Source organism: Triturus cristatus, chromosome 7 (assembly GCF_964204655.1).
Source record: "Triturus cristatus chromosome 7, aTriCri1.1, whole genome shotgun sequence".
Classification (NCBI taxonomy): domain Eukaryota; kingdom Metazoa; phylum Chordata; class Amphibia; order Caudata; family Salamandridae; genus Triturus; species Triturus cristatus.
Window position 1 is genome coordinate 831,080,781 of NC_140590.1, and position 25,827 is coordinate 831,106,607.

The 25,827-nt window shown below is 47.9% G+C and overlaps 1 protein-coding gene and 1 long non-coding RNA gene across 2 annotated transcripts in view; one reads left to right on the forward strand and one right to left on the reverse strand.

The window, feature by feature from the left end:
• The window catches only part of LOC146810682 (uncharacterized), a 153,822-nt gene extending 150,481 nt beyond the window's left edge, over positions 1-3,341 (reverse strand). Inside the window, exon 1 of the long non-coding RNA XR_014965715.1 lies at positions 3,257-3,341. This is a non-coding gene — a long non-coding RNA (uncharacterized LOC146810682). The remainder of the gene's footprint in view (positions 1-3,256) is intronic.
• Positions 3,342-8,263: 4,922 nt separating this feature from the next.
• PCDH12 (protocadherin 12) lies at positions 8,264-24,564 on the forward strand. Its single transcript, XM_085617761.1, has 4 exons — positions 8,264-11,554; positions 15,817-15,908; positions 16,760-16,914; positions 22,649-24,564. Exons 1-4 carry the CDS (start codon positions 8,612-8,614, stop codon positions 23,110-23,112), a joined length of 3,654 nt encoding a protein of 1,217 aa, XP_085473887.1. The 5' UTR covers positions 8,264-8,611; the 3' UTR covers positions 23,113-24,564.
• The last annotated feature ends 1,263 nt before the right edge of the window (positions 24,565-25,827 follow it).

The following is a 25,827-nucleotide window of genomic DNA, read 5'->3' on the forward strand; positions in this document are numbered from 1 at the left end:
TCCCTTAACTACATATTAGTCACCCCTCTGGTAGGCCCAAGGGCAGGGTGCATTGTAGGCATTAGGTAGGACATGCCCTGATGTGTGTGGCATGTCTTAATAGTGAATTACAGCCATTTTCGTTTTTCACTATTGAAGGCTACCTGCTCTCCATAGGCCAGAATGGGCTGCTGGAATTACTACACGCTGTAATCCCAGTGGACTCAGAGAGCATGGTAGAAAGTCAAGTTTAGTATGCCTGAACTCATAATACTTCTTTTAGTAAAGTTTATTTTAATATCCTGCGTTTGTAAATACTACTTTTAGAAAGTTAGTATTTACTGACCTGGCCATTTCAGTCCGCCTCTGCTGTGTGTGTGTGTTCTGCCTAGTAACAGTAAAGGAGCAGGGCTGGGGAATTCCAGGAGACAGGCTGGCTGCCAGGTGGTGGGTAGAGAGATTACACCAGGTTGGGTGGGAGGAGTACACCTTTGACTCTGAATAGACCTGTGCTCTGCCACCACAATGCCGGCTCCGTCCCCTGTGGAGCGGCTGATGTCTCTGCCCTGCTGCTGAAAGGAAAGAGCAGAGTCACCACAACAAAGTGCTCCAAAACTGGACTGAGCCAGGCCCAGGCCCCCTGGCGACAAAGAACAAAAGAATTGTGCTATAAAAGAAGGAGCCCTGCTCCTAAGAAATCAGATCCTGTTTGCGCCAAGACGAACCTCTGCCTGAAGGAGAAGGACCTGGGGAAACTGAAAGAGGAATACTGTCTCTCTGCCTGAGAGACTGGCCTGCAGTGGGTGCCTGTCTGCTGGAAGGAGAGGGAAAGACTAGAGGAAAAGACTTTGATTCAACTTGTGCTTTTAAACAATCTCCAAGGGCTTGCTGGTGAACTTGCCCCCTGAACTGCGCCCCAGGAACAGTGGGCGCTACCTTCCCCCAAGAAGAAGAGAAGCTGCTGGAGGTGACCCTGTAACGCTGACCCCCAGAGAACCTGTGTGCTCCTCTCTCTCTCCAAGCACCGCGACGTCTGCCACCGGGACTACCGTAAGCACCGCAAAGGCCTGCCTGCCTGGCCCTAGGACAGCAAGCAACTGTCCCCCCGAGCCGTAGCTCGCATCGCGAAGAAGAGAACCTGGACGTCCAAACGCCGAGCCTCTGCGACCCTGCGCCCCCAGTAAACAAGAAGTCGTTGAGGTAGTGGGCCACTCCCTCAACCCTGAACTTACTCATTAGGACCCATTGAAGGGAAGATCTGAACACCTCGAAGTACGCACAAGACTCTGAGAAGCCCATGGGCATACACTTGTCATAGAAAACTTTGCCCTGCCACTTGAAGGTGGACCGGCAGTAGTCGGAACGCCGACTCTATGTCCGATTTTGCCAACCACGCTCCCTTCCCCGCCCTCCTGATCATGTCCACCGCCAGGTTCAGGGAGCAGTAGGACACAGAACACCTCCCCTCCTCCAACCACAAGTTCACTAAGCCCCCTTCCGGGTGCGACAGGTGCTGGATCAGCCTAAAGGACCCGGGCTCTTTCTTGGGCACAACCCCAAGGGGGGAGATTACAAAGTGCGGAAGAGGTGGGAGGTTGAAGGGGCCCGCCACCCTCCCCAGGGCCACTTCCTTCTTTATTTTGGCCATCACTATCTCAGGGTGGTCCCGAGCTGATTTGAGGTTCTCCACGTCCCTGCTCACTAGGGGGCCTATGTATGGAATCCGAAAACCTTCCACAAAGCCCTCCGCGAGGAGCGAGCCCTCTTTGGTGTTGGGGTACCCACGGATCAGGGGAAGGAGGGTGGCGATACTGACAGGGGAGGGACCCTTAGCCGGGATGGGAGGAGCCGATCCCCCCCAGAGAGCGCGGGGCAGCCTGCAATGCTATTTGGAGCAGAAAGGGTGCGGGATGGTGGGGTAGGGACTTGGGCAGAGCAACGATTACTTGTCCTGTCGTGCCGGGGGCAGAGCCGAGCTGTCTCGCTTGGAACAGGAGGAGGCAGGGTGAGAGACCCCACACTTACTGCAGTTGTGTGCGAACCTGCATGCTTTCCCCCAAGAACAAGAGCCGGCGTTGGGGTGCCATGCTGGGGTGTGCCTGGGGCACTGTGGGGCGCAGGCGCGGCCCCTTGAAGCAAAACTTCGCCCTGGCCTCTTTAATTCATTAGATTGCGTGATTGAAAGAGCTGCAGATGCTGGGCATTGAACCCGGGACCTCCTACATGCGAAGCACGCGCGCTACCACTGAGCTACCTCCCCAAATGGATGGCTGTAATTCTAAACGGACCCGCTGGGAGGAACCGCTGTTGAGCCGGAGCCGGGACCCGAACCCTTGTTCCCGGCTCGGCAGCTCCGGTTATTAATCGCGCCTTGCCACTCGCGCAGCACCAGCTCATGTGCTTGGCCACCCGCATACTTACCCGGCCTTGTGCCCTCCCCCCCTGCGCGGGCAGCGGACGATCGCCCCGTCGCCAGTTCCCGACACGGGAGAGCCGCGGGGGAGGGGTCACATTATGGGAGCCCAAGCATGCTGGGACGCATGACCCAGCCCGCCGACGTTGCCTACGGTGGCGGCATTAGCAGCAACAAGGGAGTAAGCTCACTGAAAGGCAACTTCGATAAACAAGCTTCTCTCTCACCGGGGTGATGTAACACGCGCCGGATATCCCCACCCCATAGCTTTATATGGTGCTGCGCTAAAATTGCTAACATCCACAATTGTTGTCCGCCCTAAGGGCGGGGGGGGGGAAGGGGGGAGCCGGCGGCACGAGCCCGGGCACAACGGCTCCCTTCTCCCTCCCCTCCTCCGTCGGGGCCAAACCCGACCAGCACGGGGATCGTCTAACGACCACGGCGATATCCCTGATGCTACTTCCACAATGCCCGCATCGCCAAAAAGCTTCCTACCCAAGTGTGCTTCTGCCCCCAGATGGGGCTTGGAACTACCGTCTTTAGCAAAGGGCGCTAGTGGCTTATCACATTAGGCTGCCCAGTCTACGCGCTTCCCTGCTCTCCCCGCATGCAGTTGCAGGCCCGGGTGGCTGTGCCCTAGGGCAGCGCGACCCCTGACCTAGAGAAGGACAAATTGAACCCCCAGGCCCGCGGCACGGATCGCCCGCCTCCCCTCTCCAAGAAACCGTCCACGTTAAATTCGAGGAAGAATGTCACGGAGCTCGCGCCCCCCCACCCAGGGCAGTCGATGCCAACGGGTCCCGTATGACCTGGTACTGCCCAGGGACAGGGCCGGGGCGGGGGAGGGTAGCGAGCGGCACTCACCGTTTGAACTTAACGGCACCACGACGGACTGCAACGAGACGGACGAGCGATCCTTCAGAAGCGGTGAGCGATGCGGCGAGCGTGGCAAAGAGGTCGCCCTCATGGTGAGGGAGGGCTATATAGCCTCTCCTCAGGCCACGATGCCCCCGGAAGTGACGCCCATCGCGTCACGCCCAGGGAGGAAGAGGGGGGATTCACCTGAGTCCCTGCCCCCAAGGGGGGGCGGGGAGGGGACTCTGGTGCCCAGACGACACTGGAGCGCTGACCACTCTATTGGCCACCTGCAGGTGCCGCGGTCAGCGGCATAACAGAAGCCTTTACTGCACCAGGAGTTAATAGCATCACAAGGGTTCCTCTCAGCTTTCTCTATGACGTGAGCCGTCCTCCGGATATTGTCAGAGGTCAATTTCTTGCTAATCTGTTCCTACCCACTCTCCTTTTTTCCCAAAGGAGAAAATGGTGAGCTGTGGTACTTCTTCCCTTTCCTTTGTTCACCAGTGGAGATCTGTGTGATCTGCACTTCACCTGTCAGACTAGACATAGCTCCTACCCCCATGATGTCGAGTCAACTATAAACACCAAGCTGGGTGATAATGCCCGTTATTTAAGCACTAATGGAAAGTTCAGTTTGCGCGGTAAGCTCTAAATATGGTTGCAATTTGTAAAAGGGAAAAACAAAAGTATATGAAAAATAATGTCGTGTTTACCGATGGAACGGTGGTTAAACTGGATCTATAAAAAGAGGCCGCAAGAACGCCTCCGGTCTTTATTTTTGGTGACTGGGTAGTTGGACACAGTTCCAGTTTGCGGTTCTCGACCTACTCTAGGTCCAAAAACTGGACAAAGGGAAGTGGGTGTAACCACCCCCTCCCAGGTCCCACCCATAAGGCGTGACCTAGCAGGTATCCAAGCCCCCCAGATTAGTATAAGAGTGGGAGTTGGGCCTCAAGACTCTAGATTATCCTGAACCTGCAAAACTGAACAGAAACTCTGGACCTTCGACATTCGACGAAAGAAGAAGACTGAAGAATCTCCCTTGTAGCCAAGGAGTGGCTACCCTGTGCAAACAGGCACCATCAAGAGACTACCCTTTGCTTTGCGACCGTTCTACGAGGAACCGACTGCAGAGCCCGACCAGAGCCTTGACTTCCAGACTTCTCCGACCCTCATCCACATCTGCAGCAGAGCTGAGATCCGTGGAGGCGACGAGCGACGTGGGACCGGCTACCTGGGAAAAGTGGCTAGTAACTTACAGCGCAGCTTCTGAGGTACCCTCGAAGTTGTGCACCGGGGATTGAGAAGCCCCAACCCCAAGCACCATCTGCACCGAAGATCAGCCCCCCACACTCCACGAGTCCTGCGTGGGGCCCTTCAGCATTTTCCTGCTTGCCGCGTCTGTCCGGTTGCTTGCCCGCTGGCTAGTGGCCTCTGTGACGACGCACCCTGAAATCTTCTGCGCTGGTTTGGCTCCTCCAGACTGGCTCCCGCTTCTCTGCAAAGAAGAAGCACCCCAGACCTTCCTGGTCTGCACCAGAAGCAAGTCCTTTGTTCTTCGTGGGTTCCGCTTGCCAAGGCTTGGTGAGTCCTAGTCCAACTTCGACGCCGCCGACAGCAAGAGCCTTTGTGGGACAGCTCGCCTCCTGGTCCTGGTCGTCCTCGACGCTTCCTGGTCCTCCTGGCTGCAGCGACAAGCTTCACCTTCACCTGCAACTCTTCACGACATCGCCTGGTTCCTTCCGGTTCCACGTGGTCACTGGCTAGTGACCTTGACTCTGTCCCTTCTGCTTGCAGGTTTCTTCTCTTCTTGATCCCAGCCTTGGGATCCACCGGACACTCTTCACTGACTGTCTGTCAGCATCTTTCTTCAGGCATCCATAGGAGTCGACGACGAAAACGACGCATCTTCACCCCTATGCACCCGCAGCCTGTGGGCTAGGTAACTTGGGTACTCCGGTGCTCATCAGGATAGTGACTATCCTAGTGTCTAGTTTTCAAGTCTCAACTTCCTAGCTACTCCGGAAGTGTCCTAAATCTATCTATTTCTAAACTGTAACATCGCTATTGACTTTTATGCATTACGCGTGAGTGTTTCCACTCTGCACACGAATCCCGTGGGCCTCCCACTTCCTAACTAACGCTAGTGTAGTGTAGCCCCAGCGATTCCCTAGGCCTAGGCCTATCCTATTTCCGTGACAGTGGTTCTTATACCACTTATTTAGTATATGGTTTGCGTGGCCCCTAGGGCCTAACTGTATTACTTACCTGTGTGACTTACTGTATGCATTAATAAGACTGTGTTGTACTTACCTCTAATCTCATAAAGAGTGCTGAGGGTTTGCTTAGAATAAATACACTTTATTTTATATATATATCTGTTGTGGTGTCCTTTCATTTGGTATTCAAGGGATTATATATGGTATCACAGCTGGCTTCACATGCCATTCAGAGTTTAGCCTAAGACTGCTCTTGTCCATGCTACCACTAGGATAGCTGGTCTATAAGGTTGACTTTACAACCAATCACCATAAGGGTATTTGGACTGATATAAGGTGTACACTATAACTAGTGACATCATACAACAGGCCAACTTCTCACAGGAACCTTTTTTGAAGTTGTGCATAAGTGACCTGAGTGGTGCTCTTAGCATGACCTAGGTACGTGATAACAGGAAGTGGACTGAAGGATAGACTGCATGCACTTTACGTTCATTTATTATTTTGACTCATTGAGTGGACCCCTATAGGGTTGATCCAGAAGCAGCAGAGAACTGACCCAGAGGACAGCAGTGGGTTTCTGGACCAATATCACAGTCTGTATTGAAGGCACAGTCTGATCTCATGTTCCAGGGGTGAGGCTACCATCTGATGTCTCAGGTTCCATTCTAATTTGGGTGATTTAGAGAGCGCACGGCTACCCAAGGACTTCCAAGCGCCAAGGTGGGGGAGAGGATGTAGCCTTATGGCTAGAGCGGTCGACGTCGAAGCAGGGGAACCGGGTTCGAGTCTCGTAAACAACGCTCAACATCCTGTGGTTCTGGGCAAATCATGTAATCTCCCCGTGCCAAACAAAAATGAAGGTGTCCATCTGTAACGAAACTGGTGCTCATGTAAAGCGCTCTGATACCTGATATTTTTGGGTCTAGTTCGCGCTATATACAATTCTAAAAAAAATAAAGTTTCTAGATGAACAATACAATCTGCTGTCATGCTCCTGGGGGGTTACTGCTGGCTCTGATATCATGAATAACAAAATAGGGTTTTACTGTGTGTCACAAATGCGCATACACAGAGCGAGGCTTTCCTGTGATTACACAGGAACCTGCATGATATTTGTATTAAGAGGATATGTGTACCATCTGTTCTTGATAATTGATCTGTTTTCTTCTACATTAAGTTATCAAGACTGAAATTCATTCTACCAACATAGCAAGTATGCATGTATTGTATGTTGCGCATGACATTATCACTGTGATTGGTTTCTAGCACCATACTAGACAGGGGATATTTATATCATGATTCGAGTCCTGAAGAAGGCCACTGAGCCACAGGTGCTTGATGGTTGACTGAAACATGTTGACTCACAAAGAATTCCAGAACAAATTACATTCCTAGGCATCACACATAAATCGTTTCTAATCTTTTCAGAGGAACTCTAAATTAATTCAAGCTTGAGTGTTCTGCTAGAGAATTTTAACTTTTATTACCCTTTGGATCCCATCTCTTTTATCCATTTTATTTAAGTTTTCCTGGAAGTGGTAACGCCCACCCAAATAATCTTTAATTTTTGGTGAGTATGGAACTCCATGATGCAGTATGCCACAAATTTTGGGTGAGGTTTACAGTTTCAAGAAATTTCTCTATCCTGATTCTTTGAGGCTACGGACCACATTGAGATTGTTTCATTTTCCATTTGTAATTTAGTCACAACAATAACCTGTCGTGTAATTTGCATACATTGGGGCGTTGGCAGAGCCACCAAACATTCCTTTCACTCGCTCATTTGTATAGATGTCTATTGTCATAGTCTGACATGGTGCGCTCTCATGTCCTGGGATGATGTTGCAGTGTGATGTCATAGTCTGACATCAGGTTCCAGGGGTAATGACACCTCTCGCCTCTATCGGTCATGTGACCAGACTGTTTAGAGTGTGAAGTCACTGAAGAAAGGAGGTATCAGCTCTCTCTCAGTGTGAGTCTAAGGGCTATCGTACAACATGTCATTTAGTAGACAACACAAAAGGAGTGTTTTACAGATTTGAAAGAAGAAGAAGAAATTCTCACAAATGAAGAATAGGAGTAGATAAGTGGGTCTTTAAATATCATTATTTCTCCTCGGGAATATAGCATTTCTGTGAGAAAAAAAGTGAAGCACGTTGGTCTGCTGATCCTAACCACCGTTCGAAGCAGTTTCGAAGAACTGAAGTTTACATTTAGGAATTTGTCATGTGGTCTGACTTACTACACGCTCTTCGACCCTATGCTATGGATTAGCTTCCCATATACGGTGTCACGGTTGGAAATTAAACGCACACAAAATACGGGACAGACATGCACACATACCTCTCCCCCTCATGGTGCAGACAGCGTTTATGAGTACCAACACACCCCTTTCATGCGTGACACACCACACATGCTTACACACACGTCGCATGAGGTATCCACATGCACAAACCTAACAATTATCCACACATACACACTTGCCATTTACACACACACACATGGGTTACACGCCTATTTCTTGTGGGATTTTCATTTCCATACACTTTTAATTAATTAAAACACACACACATACAAACCACCCCCTCGCGCTTTCTCGCCTGGGTATCCACACCTTCTGTGAGTTTAGCCCCCTCACGGCCCCCCTTCCATTGAAAGGTCCCAACGCTTCCTTCCTTTCCACCCTGTAGGTGGGGTTTCCCTGAGAGAGCAGCCTCCTGATATAGCCCTATTGGTCGATGCGTCATGTGCCACTTCCTAACATAGAACATGTTTCCCTCCCTCCACAAACCCACAATTGTGTGTCATCGGCAGAGTGTGCAGCCCTGCTCCCGGCTGCCAGAGGCACGGGAAGCCGGGCCCATATCTTCCAAGGATCGCTGAATGGGCATTGTGGCGACGAGGACAAAGCCATCTCGCATGCCCTGCTCCCAGCCTCTTCCAAGGCGAACCCGTCTGATGGATACGAATGAGCGCCCTGAGATCCAGGCAGACTGATTCCTGAAGCCACGACCTGCAACCAAATTTGAGTGCGCGAAAATCAGAAAGGAATTCTTTAAAACTCGACAATCTGCTTTCTCCAATCCTAATGGTGTGTGTTGTTTTACTTGAATTTTACTGACCTGCCAAGCACTTGACAATGACTTTAAGGCTGAGAACCTTGGCCCAGAAGGCATTTGCATCGGTGCTCCTGCCCTGGTGGTGTCTGCTGGTCACATGCGAGGAGGGAACCTCCTTTACAGCCAGGTACACCGTTTTTGAAGAGGTGCCTGTAGGCACGGTGATTGGTGTCTTACCCCGAGACCTGGGCTGGGAGGAACGGCCAGATGACGAGTTTAAACTCATGCGGGTGCCTGGTGCACTCCTGGTCCAAGTGGGTTCTACAGACGGATCCATCTCTACCGCCGGCCGCTTGGACAGGGAACAGCTCTGCCAGATGCAGCACTCCTGCCTGGTCTCCTTCGACGTCCTGGCAACAAAAGCCTTGGCACTGATCCACGTGGACTTGGAAGTCTTGGATGTCAATGACCACCAACCCCAGTTTCCAAAGGCTGAGCTGGAGTTGGAGATCTCCGAGAGCGCTTCCTTGCGCACTAGGATCCCCTTGGATCGAGCCTGGGACCCTGACAGCGGAGGCAATGCCTTGCAAGACTACTCTTTGTCTCCCAGTGAGCACTTCGCCTTGGATGTTATCTCAGGTTCGGACAGCACCAAGCATGCTGAGCTCGTGGTGGTGAAAGAACTGGACCGTGAGTTTCAATCTTCATTCGAGTTAGTTTTAACAGCTTTGGATCACGGCCTTCCATCAAAATCAGGTACAAGCATGATCAGAATAAATGTGCTGGACTCCAATGACAACAGCCCAGTGTTTGCAGAAAGCTCTCTGTCTGTGGAAATTGCGGAAGACACCATCCCTGGGACATTCCTGATCAACCTCACTGCCACTGATCCCGACCAAGGTCCCAATGGAGAAGTGGAATATTCTTTCAGCAAGCACGTCACTCCAGAGGTGCTCAACACCTTCAGACTGGACCCAAAGACTGGCAGTCTCATGCTTGATGGGCTGCTGGACTTTGAAGGCAGGCGCATTTATGAGGTGGACGTGCAAGCCCGGGACTTAGGCCCAAACCCCATCCCTGCCCACTGCAAAGTTCTAATTAAGGTCCTGGATGTGAACGACAATGGCCCACAGATCCATGTCACATGGGCTTCACAGATTTCCCATGTCCCGCTGGTGTCTGAGGCACTCCCAAAGGACAGCTTTGTGGCCTTAATAACAGCGAGTGATCCAGATGCAGGGGAAAATGGTCAGGTGGACTGCAAATTACAGCAGGATCAAGGACATTTCCGGCTGAAAAGGACAAATGGAAACAGCTACATTCTGTTGACTAACACCACTTTAGATAGAGAACGTTGGGCAGAATACAATCTGACTGTTCATGCCCAAGACAAAGGTGAACCACCTTTCAAGAAGATGAAAGACTTGACCATCCATATTAGTGATGCTAATGACAACCCCCCATTGTTCGAAAAGATGGGATATCAGGTCTCAATCGCAGAGAATAACCCACGCCTCACCCATCTCCTCACGGTGACAGCCCATGACGCTGATGTTGGACATAATGGGAAAATCACCTACAGTATTGTAGACTCGCTTATTTGGGGCAGTCATGTGTTCCGATGGATCTTTGTGGATCCTAACACCGGTGATATCTTTGCACTTGAACCCCTCGACTTTGAAAGAGGAGCTAGGCTAGAATTCACAGTTTGTGCCGAAGATGGTGGTCAACCCAGTCTATCCTCAACTGTGCCATTGACAGTCAACCTTTGGGATGAAAATGACAACCATCCGGTGATTGTGCAACCAGCACTGAAGAGTGGCAAGGCCAGTGTCACCATTATGGTTAACCCAGATTCTGGCCTCCTGTTGACCTCTCTGGAGAAGCCAGGCCCTGGCAGAGTGGGCTACCTCACAACTGTCGCCACTGTGCTGGGTTATCCAGTGACTCCGTCTGCCATTGCCATTTCAAACAGTTACCCAATTCTGAATATCATCGCCAATGACGCTGATTCAGGCATGAATAGTGCCTTGGTCTATTACATCCTGAAGGGGAACGAGGGCAATTTGTTTGCAATGGATAAGCATTTAGGGTTAGTATATCTCAACATCAGCAATGCCAGCAGCCTCATTGGCAGTTCCTGGGAGCTAGAAATTATGGTTAGTGACCAAGGGGAGCCACCGCTTCACACCAAAGCGCTTTTAACATTCATCTTCAGCAACCATCTGGACCACTTGAGAAACTCTGCTGAGTCTGGGAAGCTCAGTCCTTCTGTAGTGACCGTCATCTGCCTTGCCGTGCTCCTGGCAGTCTTTCTTCTTATACTAGTCTTGCTCATGTCCATATGCAGGACTGACAGGAAGGAGAACCGAGCCTACAATTGCCGGGAGGCAGAGTCGTCTTATCGGCAGCAACCTAGGAGGCCCCAGCGGCAAATCCAGAAAACAGACATCCTCTTGGTGCCCGCGCTCAGAAGCAAGCAGGAAGAACAGACCAATGGTGGAGAGTCTACTTCCGGTGCTGAGGCTCTGGCGCAGGCAACTGATGTGGAAGGACCCGGGGACTCCCCTCTGCAGGCCCCATTCCACCTAACGCCCACATTATACCGGACTCTTCGGAACCAAGTCAACCAAGAAGCTCTGGAAGGCAACCATGAGAATGCGGACCCCTTCAGTTGGTCTACCTCAGCCTACCGAACTCTTCAGTATCAGAGACAACGGAGTGCCTCCAGGGAGAATCTGGTGCAAGAGGCGACAAAAACCTCACCTAAAATTCTGACCAACCCAGGCAGCCCCCAGGTCAGACTGGAAGGCGATGGCAGCCCGCAACTAGCTATCACGGATGTGGAGGCCTTTGGCCCAGGATCTGGGGCCACTCTGAGGAGGCAGAAGAATGCAGACACCAGGTCTAAGTCAGAGAAAGACCCCCGTCAGCAGATCCTGAGGAGTCTAGTGCGGCTGTCCATGGCAGCCCTGGCTGAGCGGGACCGCGTGGAGCTGACGATGGACTCCCCTCATGTTCAGGTAAGCCTTGTGTAGACAACGGAGTGGAGGCAATGAATGGATGAATGTTGCATGGAAGGTCCTGATAATGCAGAGACTACTGGCAGCTATCTAACAGCTGTGCTCAGGCTCAATTTATGAACTCACAGCTTTTTAGGGACAGGCTCTGCTTCTAACGCTGCTTCCCACAGCAAGTTCTTACTATTCAGCAGTGTCTGCTTTTGATGCTGCCTCCCAATGCAACTTCTCATAGCGTTAATCGCTGCCAGCTTTTTACTGCTCGGCTGTATCTGCTTTTTACACGTGTTTGGCTGGCTGCTTCATCTGCCGCCCATTGCAAGCATCCACCCCACTGACCACCCGTTCTCTTAGTGTGTAGCACTGCGAGTTTCTCACACTACAGACGTCTTTCTGCCTCTCACACTGCCGATCACTATGAACTGCCCACAGTGGTGGTTTCTTTTCACATTGCCAATCACGGCAATACCCACTCATTGCATAGCGGTCTCTGCTTCTCCCACTGCAAGCTTCTCGCTGTACCTCTGCTCCACCACTACTCATCGTGCAAGCATCAAATTCATGTCCATCTGTGCCTACTTGCCACACTTCCTAAGAGTGTCTGCCTCTGACACAGCCTACTGCTATGAACAACACACGCTTCGCTCAGTGCCTATCACTGCAAGCGCCACATCAGTGTTCTCAAACCACTTACAATTGCAAGCTTCTCATGGTGCTTATAATTGCAAAACTCGCACTGACCAGTCATATCTGCTTCTCACACTGCCTACCACTGCAAGCTTCACCCACTTCCCATGTGTGTTTGGTTCATACACTCTGTACCACTGCAAGGTTCTCACTGCTGACGACTGTCGGTTTCTAATTTTCCCTCTTACGATAAGCTTCTCACTGTCCCGAGTGTCTGCTTCCCATACTGCCTCTCACTGTATGATGCCAAGGCTGCCCTACAGTGCCTACTTCACACACTGCCTAGCACTGCACGTTTCTCACACTGCCAAATAGTTGTAGCTTCCAGAGCCACCCACCACTACAAGCTTCTCCCACTGCCTACCAGTGTTTGCTTCTCCCACTGCAAACGTATCAATACAAACCAGTTTCTGCTCCCTCAGTCTGCTTCCAATTGCAAACAACTGTCTCACTGCCCACCATGTTGGGGTGGCCTAGAGACAGCTTTAGCTGTCTTGTCAGCCTCAATTGATTAAATAAGAAGTGGCAAAAACCATAGGTCTGACGTCGGCCACTAGCCGTTTGACTTTGTCACTGCTTGTTTTTTTTTGTTTTTTAAATGTTTTTTTATTATTTTTGTGAAAGCTGCTGAGCACTCATTAATCTAGAAAAATGCATTATCGTTAAGTAAAAAAAAAGTCTATAAAAATGTGGTCTAAAAAAGCACACCCTGCCACAGTCATGCCTGACACTGAAGGGAGATAACGTGTGTGCGGATGTGCTCCTTGTGAAAGGGTAGAATGTTGTCACAGTGAAGTTATCCAGTGGCACATTTTCTTCTGCCCACTATGCTTTGGTGGGCAGAAGAAAAATATGAATCACACAGTAACAGACCAATGGGTCAAAAGAGCTGGTTGTAAGCCCCTCTAACTAAATAGAGTACACTGATCATTTTAGTAAAATCAAAAGACCAGACAGACCAGACCTAAACAAATATCATAGATTTTATAAATATATACATATATATACACACACACACACACACGCACGGATGCACGTACGCACGCGCAAACACACACACACACACATACATATATATATACACACACACAGTGGTGTGTGTGTATATATATATGTATGTGAACCAAGCCAAAGATAGTTCACTTCACCCAGTGACCTCTTCAATAGTCCTTTACATTTCACTGCTCAACTGTCATTTAGATTTCACTTCCACACTCCACAACCTTCAACACTTCAGCCACTGGCTACCTTGTATTGTGAATGGCGCCATTTTGCTTGATAGCATGTATATCTGCCTAAAAATAAGTTATATTTAATGCCAGAGGGCTGGTGGGCCAAAACTTTACTTTTCTATCATCATTATGTTTTTCAATTAAGTCTTCAGATTACATGAATTCAATGCCAATAGTATATTGTCTTTCCGCCAGTAACAATCATATTTTCCCATGATGGGCATTAAAACTAAAAAGGGGTTTTATACCTATTCTAAATTCACCTGCTTGCTAGAATGCCCCTGCACTGTTAATTTAAAATTACATTTGATGTTCTTGTTGCAAGCATTTTGCTGCCACGTTTTCCTTTTTTCGTTCTTTTTTTCACTTTCTTTTTTTTTTTTTGGCATTTGCTTGTAATTTAAAAAACATCATACCAGCTTGCCAATTCCAGGGCTATTGGCTTTGCCCGTGCTTGTTAACTTTTGCGTCTCCCTAATAGTTTCTAACTCTGCTGAATGGGGGCACCATGCCATTATTTGGAGCCGTTTGCAGAGGTTATAGGACTTGATGTATTGATATTAATTAAATCAGTTACACCGCAGATCGCGTGGTCTCTTTCATAACATTATTATTACCCAACTCAGACTTTCATCCTTATTAGCACTATTCAACGAGTAGCACTGAGTCGGCCCTGCTAGCTTTCCAGCAGCAAGGCCAAATAAAGATCTCTTCTGCCAGAGCTCAACCCACAGAGCTTGTCACCAGCTTGTTATCTCGCAGAAGGGAGGTCACTGGATACTCGCATCTATGTTTAGGGAAATATGGCGCCTTGTGTCTATTTTGAGGAAGAGTCGTAGAAAAACCAATTCATCACTCTATATGATTTTTAGCCCGTATGTGAAAACGACAATATCGGTCATTTATCTAGTGATCACTCACAGCTCACTCATGGCACTATTGTCAGTGCATTCTGGGGGAGGGTACTCTTTCTTGAATATTCGCGAGTTTATCTTTAGGAATAAAAAAAAAATTAAATGACTCTCAATGCAGCGATATCAGCTAATGCTGTAAATTTAAAATGTTGAACTGAAAAAAAAGCCTTACGTTATTTAATAACACTTCTTTTGCTGCCATGGCCTGTATTGTCTCTCACTGCCAGCTCTGACTCGCCGCGACTCTGGCGCTGCTCTCACTGTGAGTTTGCTGGCTGCCCACGGTCTGTATTTGCAATAGCGTGGAGGGGTGTGACAGAGGCACTGACTTATGACATGAGAGAGAGAGAGATTTCATCAACTCTTGGGTATAAATGTGGTAAAGGCAGAGAGCATACTTCAGAAAAAGGGGTTGTGAAAATATTACAGAGTTTTTTAGGGGAGGGGTACAAGTGGGACTCAGAACTCACACGACGTTCCCAGAAAAATGATTGTAAGTGTGTGGGGCAAGTCAGGAATACAATTCAACAAACGCTGGGAAAGCCAATAGGATTGGCTTCTTGAGAAATGTTTGGTCATAGTTTGCCAATTTTATTTGTGTTGCCCTTGCCTGCCCTATAAAAAAAATCCCATAATGAGACAACATCTGAGGCTACAACAACATGGAAGGCAGCAGGAGAGTCCCTTCCCTGAACAGACTGTATAAGCAGTTAAGATGCACCCATGAAGGACGGTGCTGTGATAAGGAGGGAGCAGATACAGTTTGCATTGAAAGTCCTGGACTTCAGAGGCAGACAAACTAAATATTGCATGGGGGACACTTCTGGGAAAGGGCATGTTTTTGTGGCATCTTAATTAAAGCTTATGAGCACGTTTTTACTCTAAACAAAATAGCACAAATCCAACAGCATGGTTTCATGACAGCAAAGTAAAACAAATGAGCGTGCAAGGACGATCAGTGAATCGCACTGTACCTTTAAAACTGAGCAAGGCATCCAAGTCCCATGCATTTGTTCAACCAAAAACCCATAAATCAGCAATTTCTGTACTTCTGGCTGCCGGGTTGCCATTGCAAATATCTTGCAATTATTGCAATTTGGGCCTTGACAGGAAGGGCGAGGTTGCATCCATTTCAACACTATGATTGGTTACGTTTCACTCCATCTACAAGTGGGCAATTCTGCTGCATAGCTGTAAGGCCATGGAAGGCCTCAGACTGAGTACACACACAGCTGTGGTCACACACACTCAAAAGCGCATATACTGTTTCACCTGCATGTCTGCAGAGAAGGTACCTGAGGCCCTTCATGTAGTCGAATCTCCTTGTTTTATGGTAAATGGAGTGCTAGCATTTCCAAGCCATTTTCTTTTGAAATATAACTTTAATTTGAGCAATCTCCTAATACTGAGTGTTATTCCCTTTGTTTTATAGCAAATCTCCCAGCTGCTGTCCCTCCTGCACCAGGGCCAGGTGCACCCCAAGCCCAACCATCGGGGCAACAAGTATACAACGCGGAGTCCAAGGTGAGAGACAAAGCAGTGGGCGGTAAGAACCACTGGAGTCAGTAGGACACCATGACCCAGCACCAGTGGTGGGTTTTATTTTTTTAATTGCTAAAGTGTTTAGGTGAACGCTGGACTGGGAGCTCCCTGCATCCTGAGTAGGCTTTCCAGACGGATTCATGTCACAGTTGCCTCAGTTAACCATACACAAAACAGATGCCAGAAGGCACGGACTTGTCTTTTGAAAGTTCAGGCCTGATAAATAAACGGTCTGTTGACATGGAGTGATCTGGTATCCCTAGACTTAAGGATAAAGACATCTGATGTGGGGTCCATGGGCTCCTGCCCTGTGCTCTTTTGGCAGCTTCAGGCCTCAGATCCGGCAATCACAACCAAAGACTACAGGGTCAATGGACAAGTCCCATACATGTGTGCTTATTAATGGGATGCAGTATGCTGGGTAGCACAGCTGCTGTGTCTGGGAGGTGGAATGGTGAATCCACAGCAGGGATCTGTCTTTGAACTGGTGGTCACCGGTTGGAGTCCTGGCAGGTCCAACATGAACTCTATCAATACACCTGCTAGGTCTAGTGTAATGATTGTCCCTGTCTTTTTAGCCAGCAGCTCTTGAGAGTTTATAATGGCTTTTGAACCCCAGCACACTAAGTACTGTGGATAAAAACCAAGGACTATCTGAAGGTGTCACCCATGACATAGAGCGATTAGACATCTATGTAGCTGCTTCGAGGCAACATGTTCTTGCACAAGTGGAGGGAGGGTTGCTCTGGAAGCCGCTAACTATCAGGGTAACAAGGTCTGCCTGTATAAGCCTCACCCAGAGTCACTGGACTTGGTTTCCTTTTTTCTAACAGGAGTGCAACACAGGAGGCAGACTGGATGAGCACAAAAGATAGTGGGCATGGAGAGAGTGAGGCTGGAGACTTGGAGTCCGAGGTTGGCGGAGACCTGGCTGCTTCTCAGATGCTCCTGGAGGATGGCCTGGAGAGCATCTTGGATCCTGAGGCTGGTGGGTATCAAACTTACTCTCATCCTTCCTGTGGTGGACATGCTGATTAATTGGTGAGGCCTGCCCTGAAGCCTACCATCTGAGAAACCCAGAGCGGCCTTCATGTCACTAGGGACCTGGCCATACAAATGACTGTGGGACTCTTGGTCATGTAGGCAAGGTGCTCCTATATTGTTACACATTGACGACAAAGTGTTTCATGTCACAAATCTGGTCCATATAAAACCATTTGGTTCACTTTTCATGGAGATTGACAGACAGATGTATGTGAATCATCTAATGATACACCATGGTAAACCCTAAATTATGCCTCTCCCCCTCCAGCTGGCATAGATGACAGATGGGGACTGGACATCAAATCATAGATGGAGAAGTGTGGCTCAATGGTTAGAGCGGCAGACCCTGATGCAGAGGTCTGGCCCGGGACCAGGGTTCAATTCCCGCTTCGGCGGGTCTTGGGCTCAATTTCCTCGGACCTGATAATTCTCGCCTCGGTGCCTATTCTAATCATGGGTCCCACTCTGCAACTCTGGGCAATAGCTTGCTTAATCTCCACAACGGCCCCAACAGCGCTGGGATGCCTGGCTTCACCTTGGGGGTGCCCAGGAGTGGACATTTCACAGGGAAAAGCCAGGAAGGGTTCCACAGCGGTATGAGTACAGCTCCAGGACACCCCGGTCCGGGGTATAAGTGCGCTATACAAGTACACTTCATTTCATTTCATTTCATATGCTGATGACACACAAGTTATGATTTCAGTTGGGAACAATGTGGACACCTATAAGGTCAAACTAATGGGCTGCCTGTCGCAGGTGTCTTGCTGGGTTCACGGCCTAAAGTTAAATGGGGACAAAAAAGTGGTCATCTTGTTTGGAAAATCAAACTCAGTTTGGAATAACACCTGGTGGCCCAGTTCACTGGGCACCTGCCAAATCTGCTAGAAACCTGGGCATCATTACCGATGAAACTCTATCTATGAGCGACCAGGTTAATGTGATTTGTGGAGTCTGCTTTGGCCTTCTGAGGATGATCTGCAAGATCTTCAAATGGGTGCCCCATAGCTGCAGGAAGACCATTGTGTAGGCTCTCATAATCAGTCATCTGGATTATGATGATTCACTATATGTTGGAAAGGTTGATTATCTGCTTTCCAAGCTGCAGAGCATTCAAAACACTGCTGCACGACTGATTCTTGGTAGCCCCTCTAGGGACTGTGCCTCTGCCAGTCTGGACAAGCTTCACTGGCTATCGGTGAGAAAGCAGGTGGTGTTTAAACTACTCTGCCATACTCACAGGGCTGTTTATGGCATGGGTGTTCTGGTTCTCAGGAATAAGGTTTAGAGATACATCCTGACTAGGAATCGTCCTAGCAGCTCAAACTCTCATATGCAGAATCAAAGTAACCGAGTCCAGATAAGGGGGTCACTCCTTTCCCCTCTTGGCAGGTACTCATTGGAACTCTCTTCAACCTTATTTGAGGGAGATCTCCAAGAAGTGCTTAATTTGATCTGGTGGTCTCCGGTGCTCTGCGCCGGCACTTAATTCTTAGCACCGGCACCTGTGACAGTCTTCCACATTTGGGTATGAGCACGACAGCTGTTTCTTAATTTAACATATATTAGCAATCACTAATATGTGTCACCCACGCCATTCTTATAGCTTTGGAGGCCTTGAGTAGTCTGAATTGTCACACTTGTAGGAGTGTGGTGGTTAGCAGTTGTGTTGGTACTGTCATTGGCAGCGCTGGCAGGTGCAATGAGTGGTGCAAGCTGCCGTGTCCTTCTGATGGGGGACAAACTCCTCCCATTCCACAAGAGGCTACAAACTTTTCTGTATGAAAAGTAGTCCATCATTTACCTCGAAATAAGGCTTCCCTTCTAACCACAACATTTTGTATGTCAGCCCTAGCGACTGGATAGCCTTTCGGGGAGAACCAGAGACCTATATATATGAAAACAAATTAATACATCAATAAAATAAATAAGGAATCCTGACCAGAGACCCTCTTCCAATGTGAAAAACCTAGGAATTCGCGAAGGACCGCCTTAGCTATTAAATACAAACTTTCTATGCTTGTGAGCATTGCTTGTTATCACATATATGAAGGATTTCGTTTACGTATTTAAGCTTCCCCCAGAAACTACAAGGGGTGCTGGAAGAGATAATCTCTCGCTTCAACTCTGTAAATAGTTACTCCTATTAGCAACACTTCAGAGAGTGCAAAATGCTACTTTGCGTTCTCTCTGTGGTCATAAATGGTAGAACACGTGACACTGGCTAAGAGCCTTCAATGGCTGTCAGTAGTACCACATTTCCAGTCAAGACGCTCTCTCTTGCTTGGAGGCCACCTTTTCAACAAAAACCTTTTAAAAGATTCGAGGCCCCAAAGGTTAGACAAGCTAAATCGGTTGGTCCTGCTTTTTCTCTTGGTGCATCAAGGGAATGCCCCTGTCCTAATCTTAGATACTCTCCATCTATTTAATCGCAGGCTTAAAACGTATTTATTTGGGAGTGCTGATTCAACTGAGCTGCAAGTCCCTGCTCTTTCCGACGCTTTGCTATAGTGGTTCGCTAACCTCTCAGCATGTTGAGGCCACCACCACAACATAAGCGTGTCTCATGAAAATAACAGAGGGACTCTCAGACATTCCTGGTTTTTGACTCTGCAACACCAGACACCTTGTAGAAGGTGCTGGTCTCACCATGCATATTGCAGTTGCAAAACAGGATTGACTGAAGGCCGCCCTTGTGCATTATCCATTAATATCATGCAGAAGAGAGATCGGTATGGGCGGACTCAGTATATTTATTTCTCTATAAATACCCTGATGGTAACCTATCCTCGGTGCTTACAGAGATAGTGACCTAAGGCAGAATATCTGAGTTACATATAAAGTGAAATAAATCTGAAATCTTTCCTCTGACAGCAGGCACACAACAACCACCTCCTGACTATCCATAAGTTTGGAGGGAGGATCCTATACAATTTCCTGGGATTATGGTCCATGGGTTCCCAAAGTAGTACTGTGTTAAAATTATGGGAAAACATTCTCCTTAAAACAAAATCCAGCACACAGAACAATGTTCCTTACCCTGCCTTTAGCAGGTCGGATTGCACTAATTAAGATGATACTACTACCAAGACTGTTGCACCTCTTCTGTAATATCCCCCTTCCACTGCCCGCTTATCTAATGAATCAATTTCAATCAATATCGCCCAAACTAATTTGGGCAGGGTAACAACTCAGGATAAGATATGAGGGAGGTGTGGCGCAGCGGCCAGAAGAGCTGACTCCAGAGCACAGCAGTCAAAGTTCGATCCCCGGCACCAGCTCAGCTCAGCATCATGTGACTCTGGGCAATAGCTCACTTAATCTCCCAAACGGCCCCAGCACAATGAAACCCTTAAGGAGGTGCTATGTTAGCGCTTTACAGATAGGAATTATTATTATTATAAGCTCAAACACACTTCCTGTCCCTTATGAAGAGGGGGGCATGGCGGCCCCAGATATTAAACTTTATTATTATGTTGTTCCGGCACAATACACCAGGTACTGGTTTGGAGGTATAAGGGAGCTTTCCCATGTGGTGACCGAGAGAGATAGCAGACCCAAGTCCCCTAAATACTAGGATTTTGGGAGAGAGAGCTAGACCTATGAAACAGATGAAACTGGATACTTGTACAGCTTGGCATGGTATGAAATATTGTACTATTTTAGGGTGAAAAACCAAAAGACACACAATTGATGGACGGAATGCAGAACAAATCAAAACATTCACCCCCAGTCAAGAGATCTGGGTTAAATCCATAATTCTTTTGCTCACCATGCCACCCCAGTTTAGACCTGGCCATATGCATATCAGTCTTGACCCTATGCCTCATGGAAACAGTCCAGCCCAAACTGGCAAGCCAGGTCCTCCCTTGACCGGAAATAAGCATCCTAGGACTGGTTTCGGGGTTTCACTCATCAGTCAGGATAGCTTGAATCCAGTGGCACAGTGAGCCCAGGACCCATGTCTGGGCATACCCAGCGCACTTAGGGCAAGAAAGCAAAAGACACACAATTGATGGACAGAATGCAGAACACATCAAAACATTCACCCCCAGTAAAGAAATCTGAGTAAAATCCATAATTCTTTTGCTCACCATGCCACCTCAGCTTAGACCTGGCCATATGCAAATCAATTTTGACCCTGTGCCTCATGGGAACAGTCCAGCCCGAACTGCCAAGCCAGGTCTTCCCTGGACCGGAAACAAGCATCCTAGGACCGGTTTCGGGGTTTCACCCCTCATCAGCCAGGATAGTTTGAATCCAGTGGCACAGTGAGCCCAGGACCCATGTCTGGGCATACCCTGCGCACTTAGGGCGAGAAAGCAAAAGACACACAATTGATGGACGGAATGCAAATCAAATCAAAACATTCACCCCCGGTAAAGAAATCTGAGTAAAATTCATAATTCTTTTGCTCACCATGCCACCTCAGCTTAGACCTGGCCACATGCAAATCAGTCTTGACCCTGTGCCTCATGGTAACAGTCCAGCCCGAACTGCCAAGCCAGGTCCTCCCTGGACCGGAAACAAGCATCTTAAGATCCGTTTTGGGGTTTCACCCCTCATCAGCCAGTATAGCTTGAATGCAGTGACACAGTGAGCTCGGGACCCACATCTGGGCATAGCCGGCGTATGTAGGGCGAGAAAGCAAAAGACACACAATTGATGGACGGAATGCAGAACAAATCAAAACATTCACCCCCAGTCAAGAGATCTGGGTTAAATCCATAATTGTTTTGCTCACCATGCCATATGCAAATCAGTCTTGACCATGTGCCTCATGGGAACAGTCCAGCCGGAACTGTCGAAACTGGCCCTATGATGCTTGTTTCCAGTCTAGGGAAGACTTGGCCTGGCAGTTCATGCTGGACTGTTCCCATTGCGCGCAGGTTTAAGAGTGATTTGCATATGTCTGGGTTCAAACTGGAATGGCATGGTGAGCAAACAAACAATGGATTTAGGCCTAGATCTCTGTACTGGGGTGAATGTATGACATTGTTCTGCATTCTGTCCATCAATTGTTCTTTTTACATATTGAACTATTTTGGCACTCCTGTAGCTTAGTAAGCTTGGCACATAGATGAGAGGCTTTAATAACTTTTTATATGGTATTAGTAATGCTTTAACTAACATTTATATACAAATATATTTCTTGCTGGCTGCAATGTAATATGGTGTCCTGTGCTCTTGTTGTTCAAGTATCAGTTGTGTTGGACATCACACAGAAAATTAAATAAAACCTACATTAAAATTGGAGGGTGTGGTCTGTAGACAATACAATACACAATACTGTGAAGTTAAGTATAGATTTCCTATAATTAGCTCCGCGTATATGTACCTTGAAAATGTCGTCAAGGAACATTTATGGAGAGGCAAAAGTAGTAAATCTATATATCATTAAGGAACATATATGGAGTGAAGAATTGTAATTCTGTATTTACATTCATGATATTGTGGTAGTGGATATTTTTATATGATTTTTTTGTAGGGCTCTATTGTTGTAGTCGACATATTGAAATATAATTTTACCAATGACCAGGCCTATCCAGTTAACTTATTACTCTGCTTTTTACTGATATATATTGCTTTTTCTTGCCTACTCAGCACTTCTGTACCTTTGTTTCTGTGTCAGGCCATATATTAGCCAATAACTGCTGATCTGTGTTTGTTTTTGTCTCCAGTGACCTCTCTGCCAGGATATGAGGTGGATCATCTTGGAGAGACGGACCACGCGTGGATGGCAAGACTATCTCTCCCACTGACTGCTGACTACAAGGAGAACCTCTTCACTCCAGCCTCTGCCAGCATCCCTGAGAACGAGCCTCCCTTGGCAAGCAGTGCAGGGGGAGATGAACTAAAAACTTTCCTCACATTTGGCAAAGCTGAGGCCGAACATGGTGATGACCCCAAGCTGACGGGCAACTTTCTGTCAGAGATGAACTCCCTTTTTGAGATGCTGCTGACACAGAAAGCAGAGTCCCACGCTGCCACAGCCTCAGAGGTGCTCCTGAGGCTCTCTGCTTGTAGCAGGACCCTTGGGCTAGACATTGGCAATGGTGTGGTGGTGGAAAACGAGTTGGGGGAGCCTGTAGAGCCTCTGCGTAGCCCAAGCAGAACTGAAGTGCCAGAGTGGACATATGAATGAAATGTTGGCCACATTTGGCCAGTTACGATGCAGATCAGGAGACACCACCTGCCACTATGTCCGCTTGAGAGGGGAATGATCTTCATTCGTGGTTTTGAACTTGAGCCCCATGGACTGTGCTCCTTAAGCTAAAGTGCATGCACAGCAGGACTAGAGACCTAATGATTGCCTAGATCCGAGACATTCAGGAGATCTGTATCTTCCAGTACAGAAGGCATTCAAGAACCTCAGGTCATGATGGAAGACGGTTGTTGTCTGGGGCGAAAGAGGGTCTTGTGTCCTTCTCAGTGAAATCTGTACTTTGCTCGGCTCTAGACTACTTGGGCCCTGCGGTGCTATGTTAAAGAGGAGTAGGTGCAGGTTGGGTCAGCCTGTTAGACCTGGTTGAGTATAAGACTCTAAGAGTGGGTAGTCTGCAGGCAACATCGACTCTTGCATTGTGCTACAAACAAGTCTACGTTCACCCAATATTCTGTAAGTGGATATTTAAAAGTGAGTCAAGGAGGGCACTGGTGACTTAGTCTGTGCACGATGGACTGTTAGGAGACCACAAGCACATGTCCAGGTTTTTATGGAGGCCGATGTGACCATGATAGGAAAGCTCTCTAATGGACATATACAGAGACTGCCTTACTTTCACTACAAGGATGTGAACTGTTATTGGTGAAGCAGGGCAGGGCGTAAATTAATGTCTTTAATGGTGCTACTAGTGGGATTGTGTGCTAGTCACTACACATGGCCTCCCTCCCCTCACTACCCAATGCTATACATAGGTGCTACTTGTAGTGTGGAAGACCATGGGCCTACTTGAACATTAGGACTCAAACCACTGCTTGCCTCTTCATTCCAGGAGCATGTTGGTATTCCGCTGTTTGCTGCTCCAGAGAAAGAAGTTGTGGGCAGAACGGGTCAGAGTGGTAAACTAGCTGCGAGACAAGGAGTTGTGGTGGAGCTCCTGCGTTCTTGCCCTACGGAACTCAATAGTCGATCAAATGTCTACATGGGTGGTGAGAGCTCCCTACAAAACCAGTGTATCTGCATGTAAATACAAGAAAGGCCTCTTGAAAAGAAGGAAGGTCCATGTCTCCAGTAAGATGGTGGCAGCCACATTGGGCTTATTTCAGCACACAGTGTTTGCCCAGGTACACCTTATTGCATATTAAAAAAAAACCTTCACCGTAGATTGCCAAACGGATCATAACATGGGCGCAATTATGTTCTCAATATGCACGTTTCCCCTCCTACCGTATTACAAACCTCACACTCTCTGCAAGACTTTGTCCACACCACATGCTCACAGTGTGCCATCTAAACTTCTGCTTAATGGTTATTTATCCTTCAACTTTATGGCGCTGTTTGCTTACACTTCTGCAGTTTGGACGAACATTTGTGAAGCTTTTGGGTTCTCATGGGTAATGTTTGAATAACCTGTTGATAAAACCGTATTGTTCATGTGGTTTCCAGTTTTTTCTGCCGTTATACTCACTCTCTATTACAACAAAGAAGCCTCGCCCCACCCCTTAGAGTTAGGTTTAGGGGGACCAGCAACATCAACGTTCTTCCTTGTTTGTGTGACTCTATTCTACTTTGGCTTCTTAACCCCCACCTTGTTATTTTGGTTAGAGCATACAATGAGCAATGGGGTGCTTTGGGTTGAAGGTGCAACACAAAATGGAGCGACAGTCTGGTACATATTGGGGCGTTCCAGCATCATGTGGCTACATAGCTAACGTTAACAGATGTCCCCATGTCACAAGAACTGGAAAACTGTGACCCGGTGACATTCAGCCATCTTGCAAACCTACACCTGACAGGTACAGTGGCAGTCGATGCATCCCTGCTTGCCCTACAACTGCTAGAACTGTAAGAGGGATCAATAGACGCCAAGCCTCTCTATGTTGACTACACACAATGTACTGAATCTAATGGTGGTTTTAAGTACAGTGAACCCCTTGTCTCAGGTACACGGAGTAAGACTGCCAGCTCTGGGGAACATGTATCAACGGGAAAGCAAGTGCAGTGACATTGGGGTCCAAGTGTCTGAGGCACTCTTCTCCCCACATACAGCTGTTTTTTATTACCAAACAGGCTATGGGGCTCCATTTTTAGGTTTTATTTGTAATGGTGCTTATGCCATTCAGGTCGAACATATTTTATTCTATAAATACTCAAAGGGCTCGGCCATTGGTTTCCTTTGTTAAAAAACCTTCAGTCATTGGTTGGAGTCACTATGAATCACATCTTGGATCACACCAAATGAATATTTTAGTCTCACCTTCCTTCTGTGTGGCTGTTTGGGTGTCTCGTTCTACCCCCACTGGAATATAAGGGGGACTAGTTTATATCTGAAAAATACACTCCGTCATCACACATTTAATTCTTTATCTCGTCCAGACATGTTATATTCACAAACCTATCAATTTTAGGTCTCGCCTATGGGTTGAAAAGACCTATTGTGGAGACAATACTCTGCGCTTACTTTGTAAAAGAATAAGTGCCGGGGCCCAAAGATTTGTAAAAAAAAGCCTGTGAAGAGCACTACTGAATGTAGGATGCCGAATACGAAGGCTGAGTAGTCTTGGTTCAACTTCATGTCTCTTTAATCCACCACCAGACACTCCCTGACTCTTTATCGCACTCTTGCAAGTTCTTTTTCATTCCTGCTCTCTCTTTGTTACTGTTTTTCTGTCTTTCACATCCTGCTTCTTTCCCCCT

Coding starts and splice junctions, on each gene's coding strand:
- PCDH12 (XM_085617761.1), top strand. CDS start 8,612: ATGACTTTAAGGCTGAGAACCTTGGCCCAGAAGGCATTTGCATCGGTG. Junction 15,909..16,759: donor TATACAACGCGGAGTCCAAG/GTGAGAGACAAA, acceptor TTTTTCTAACAG/GAGTGCAACACAGGAGGCAG. Junction 16,915..22,648: donor CATCTTGGATCCTGAGGCTG/GTGGGTATCAAA, acceptor TTTTGTCTCCAG/TGACCTCTCTGCCAGGATAT.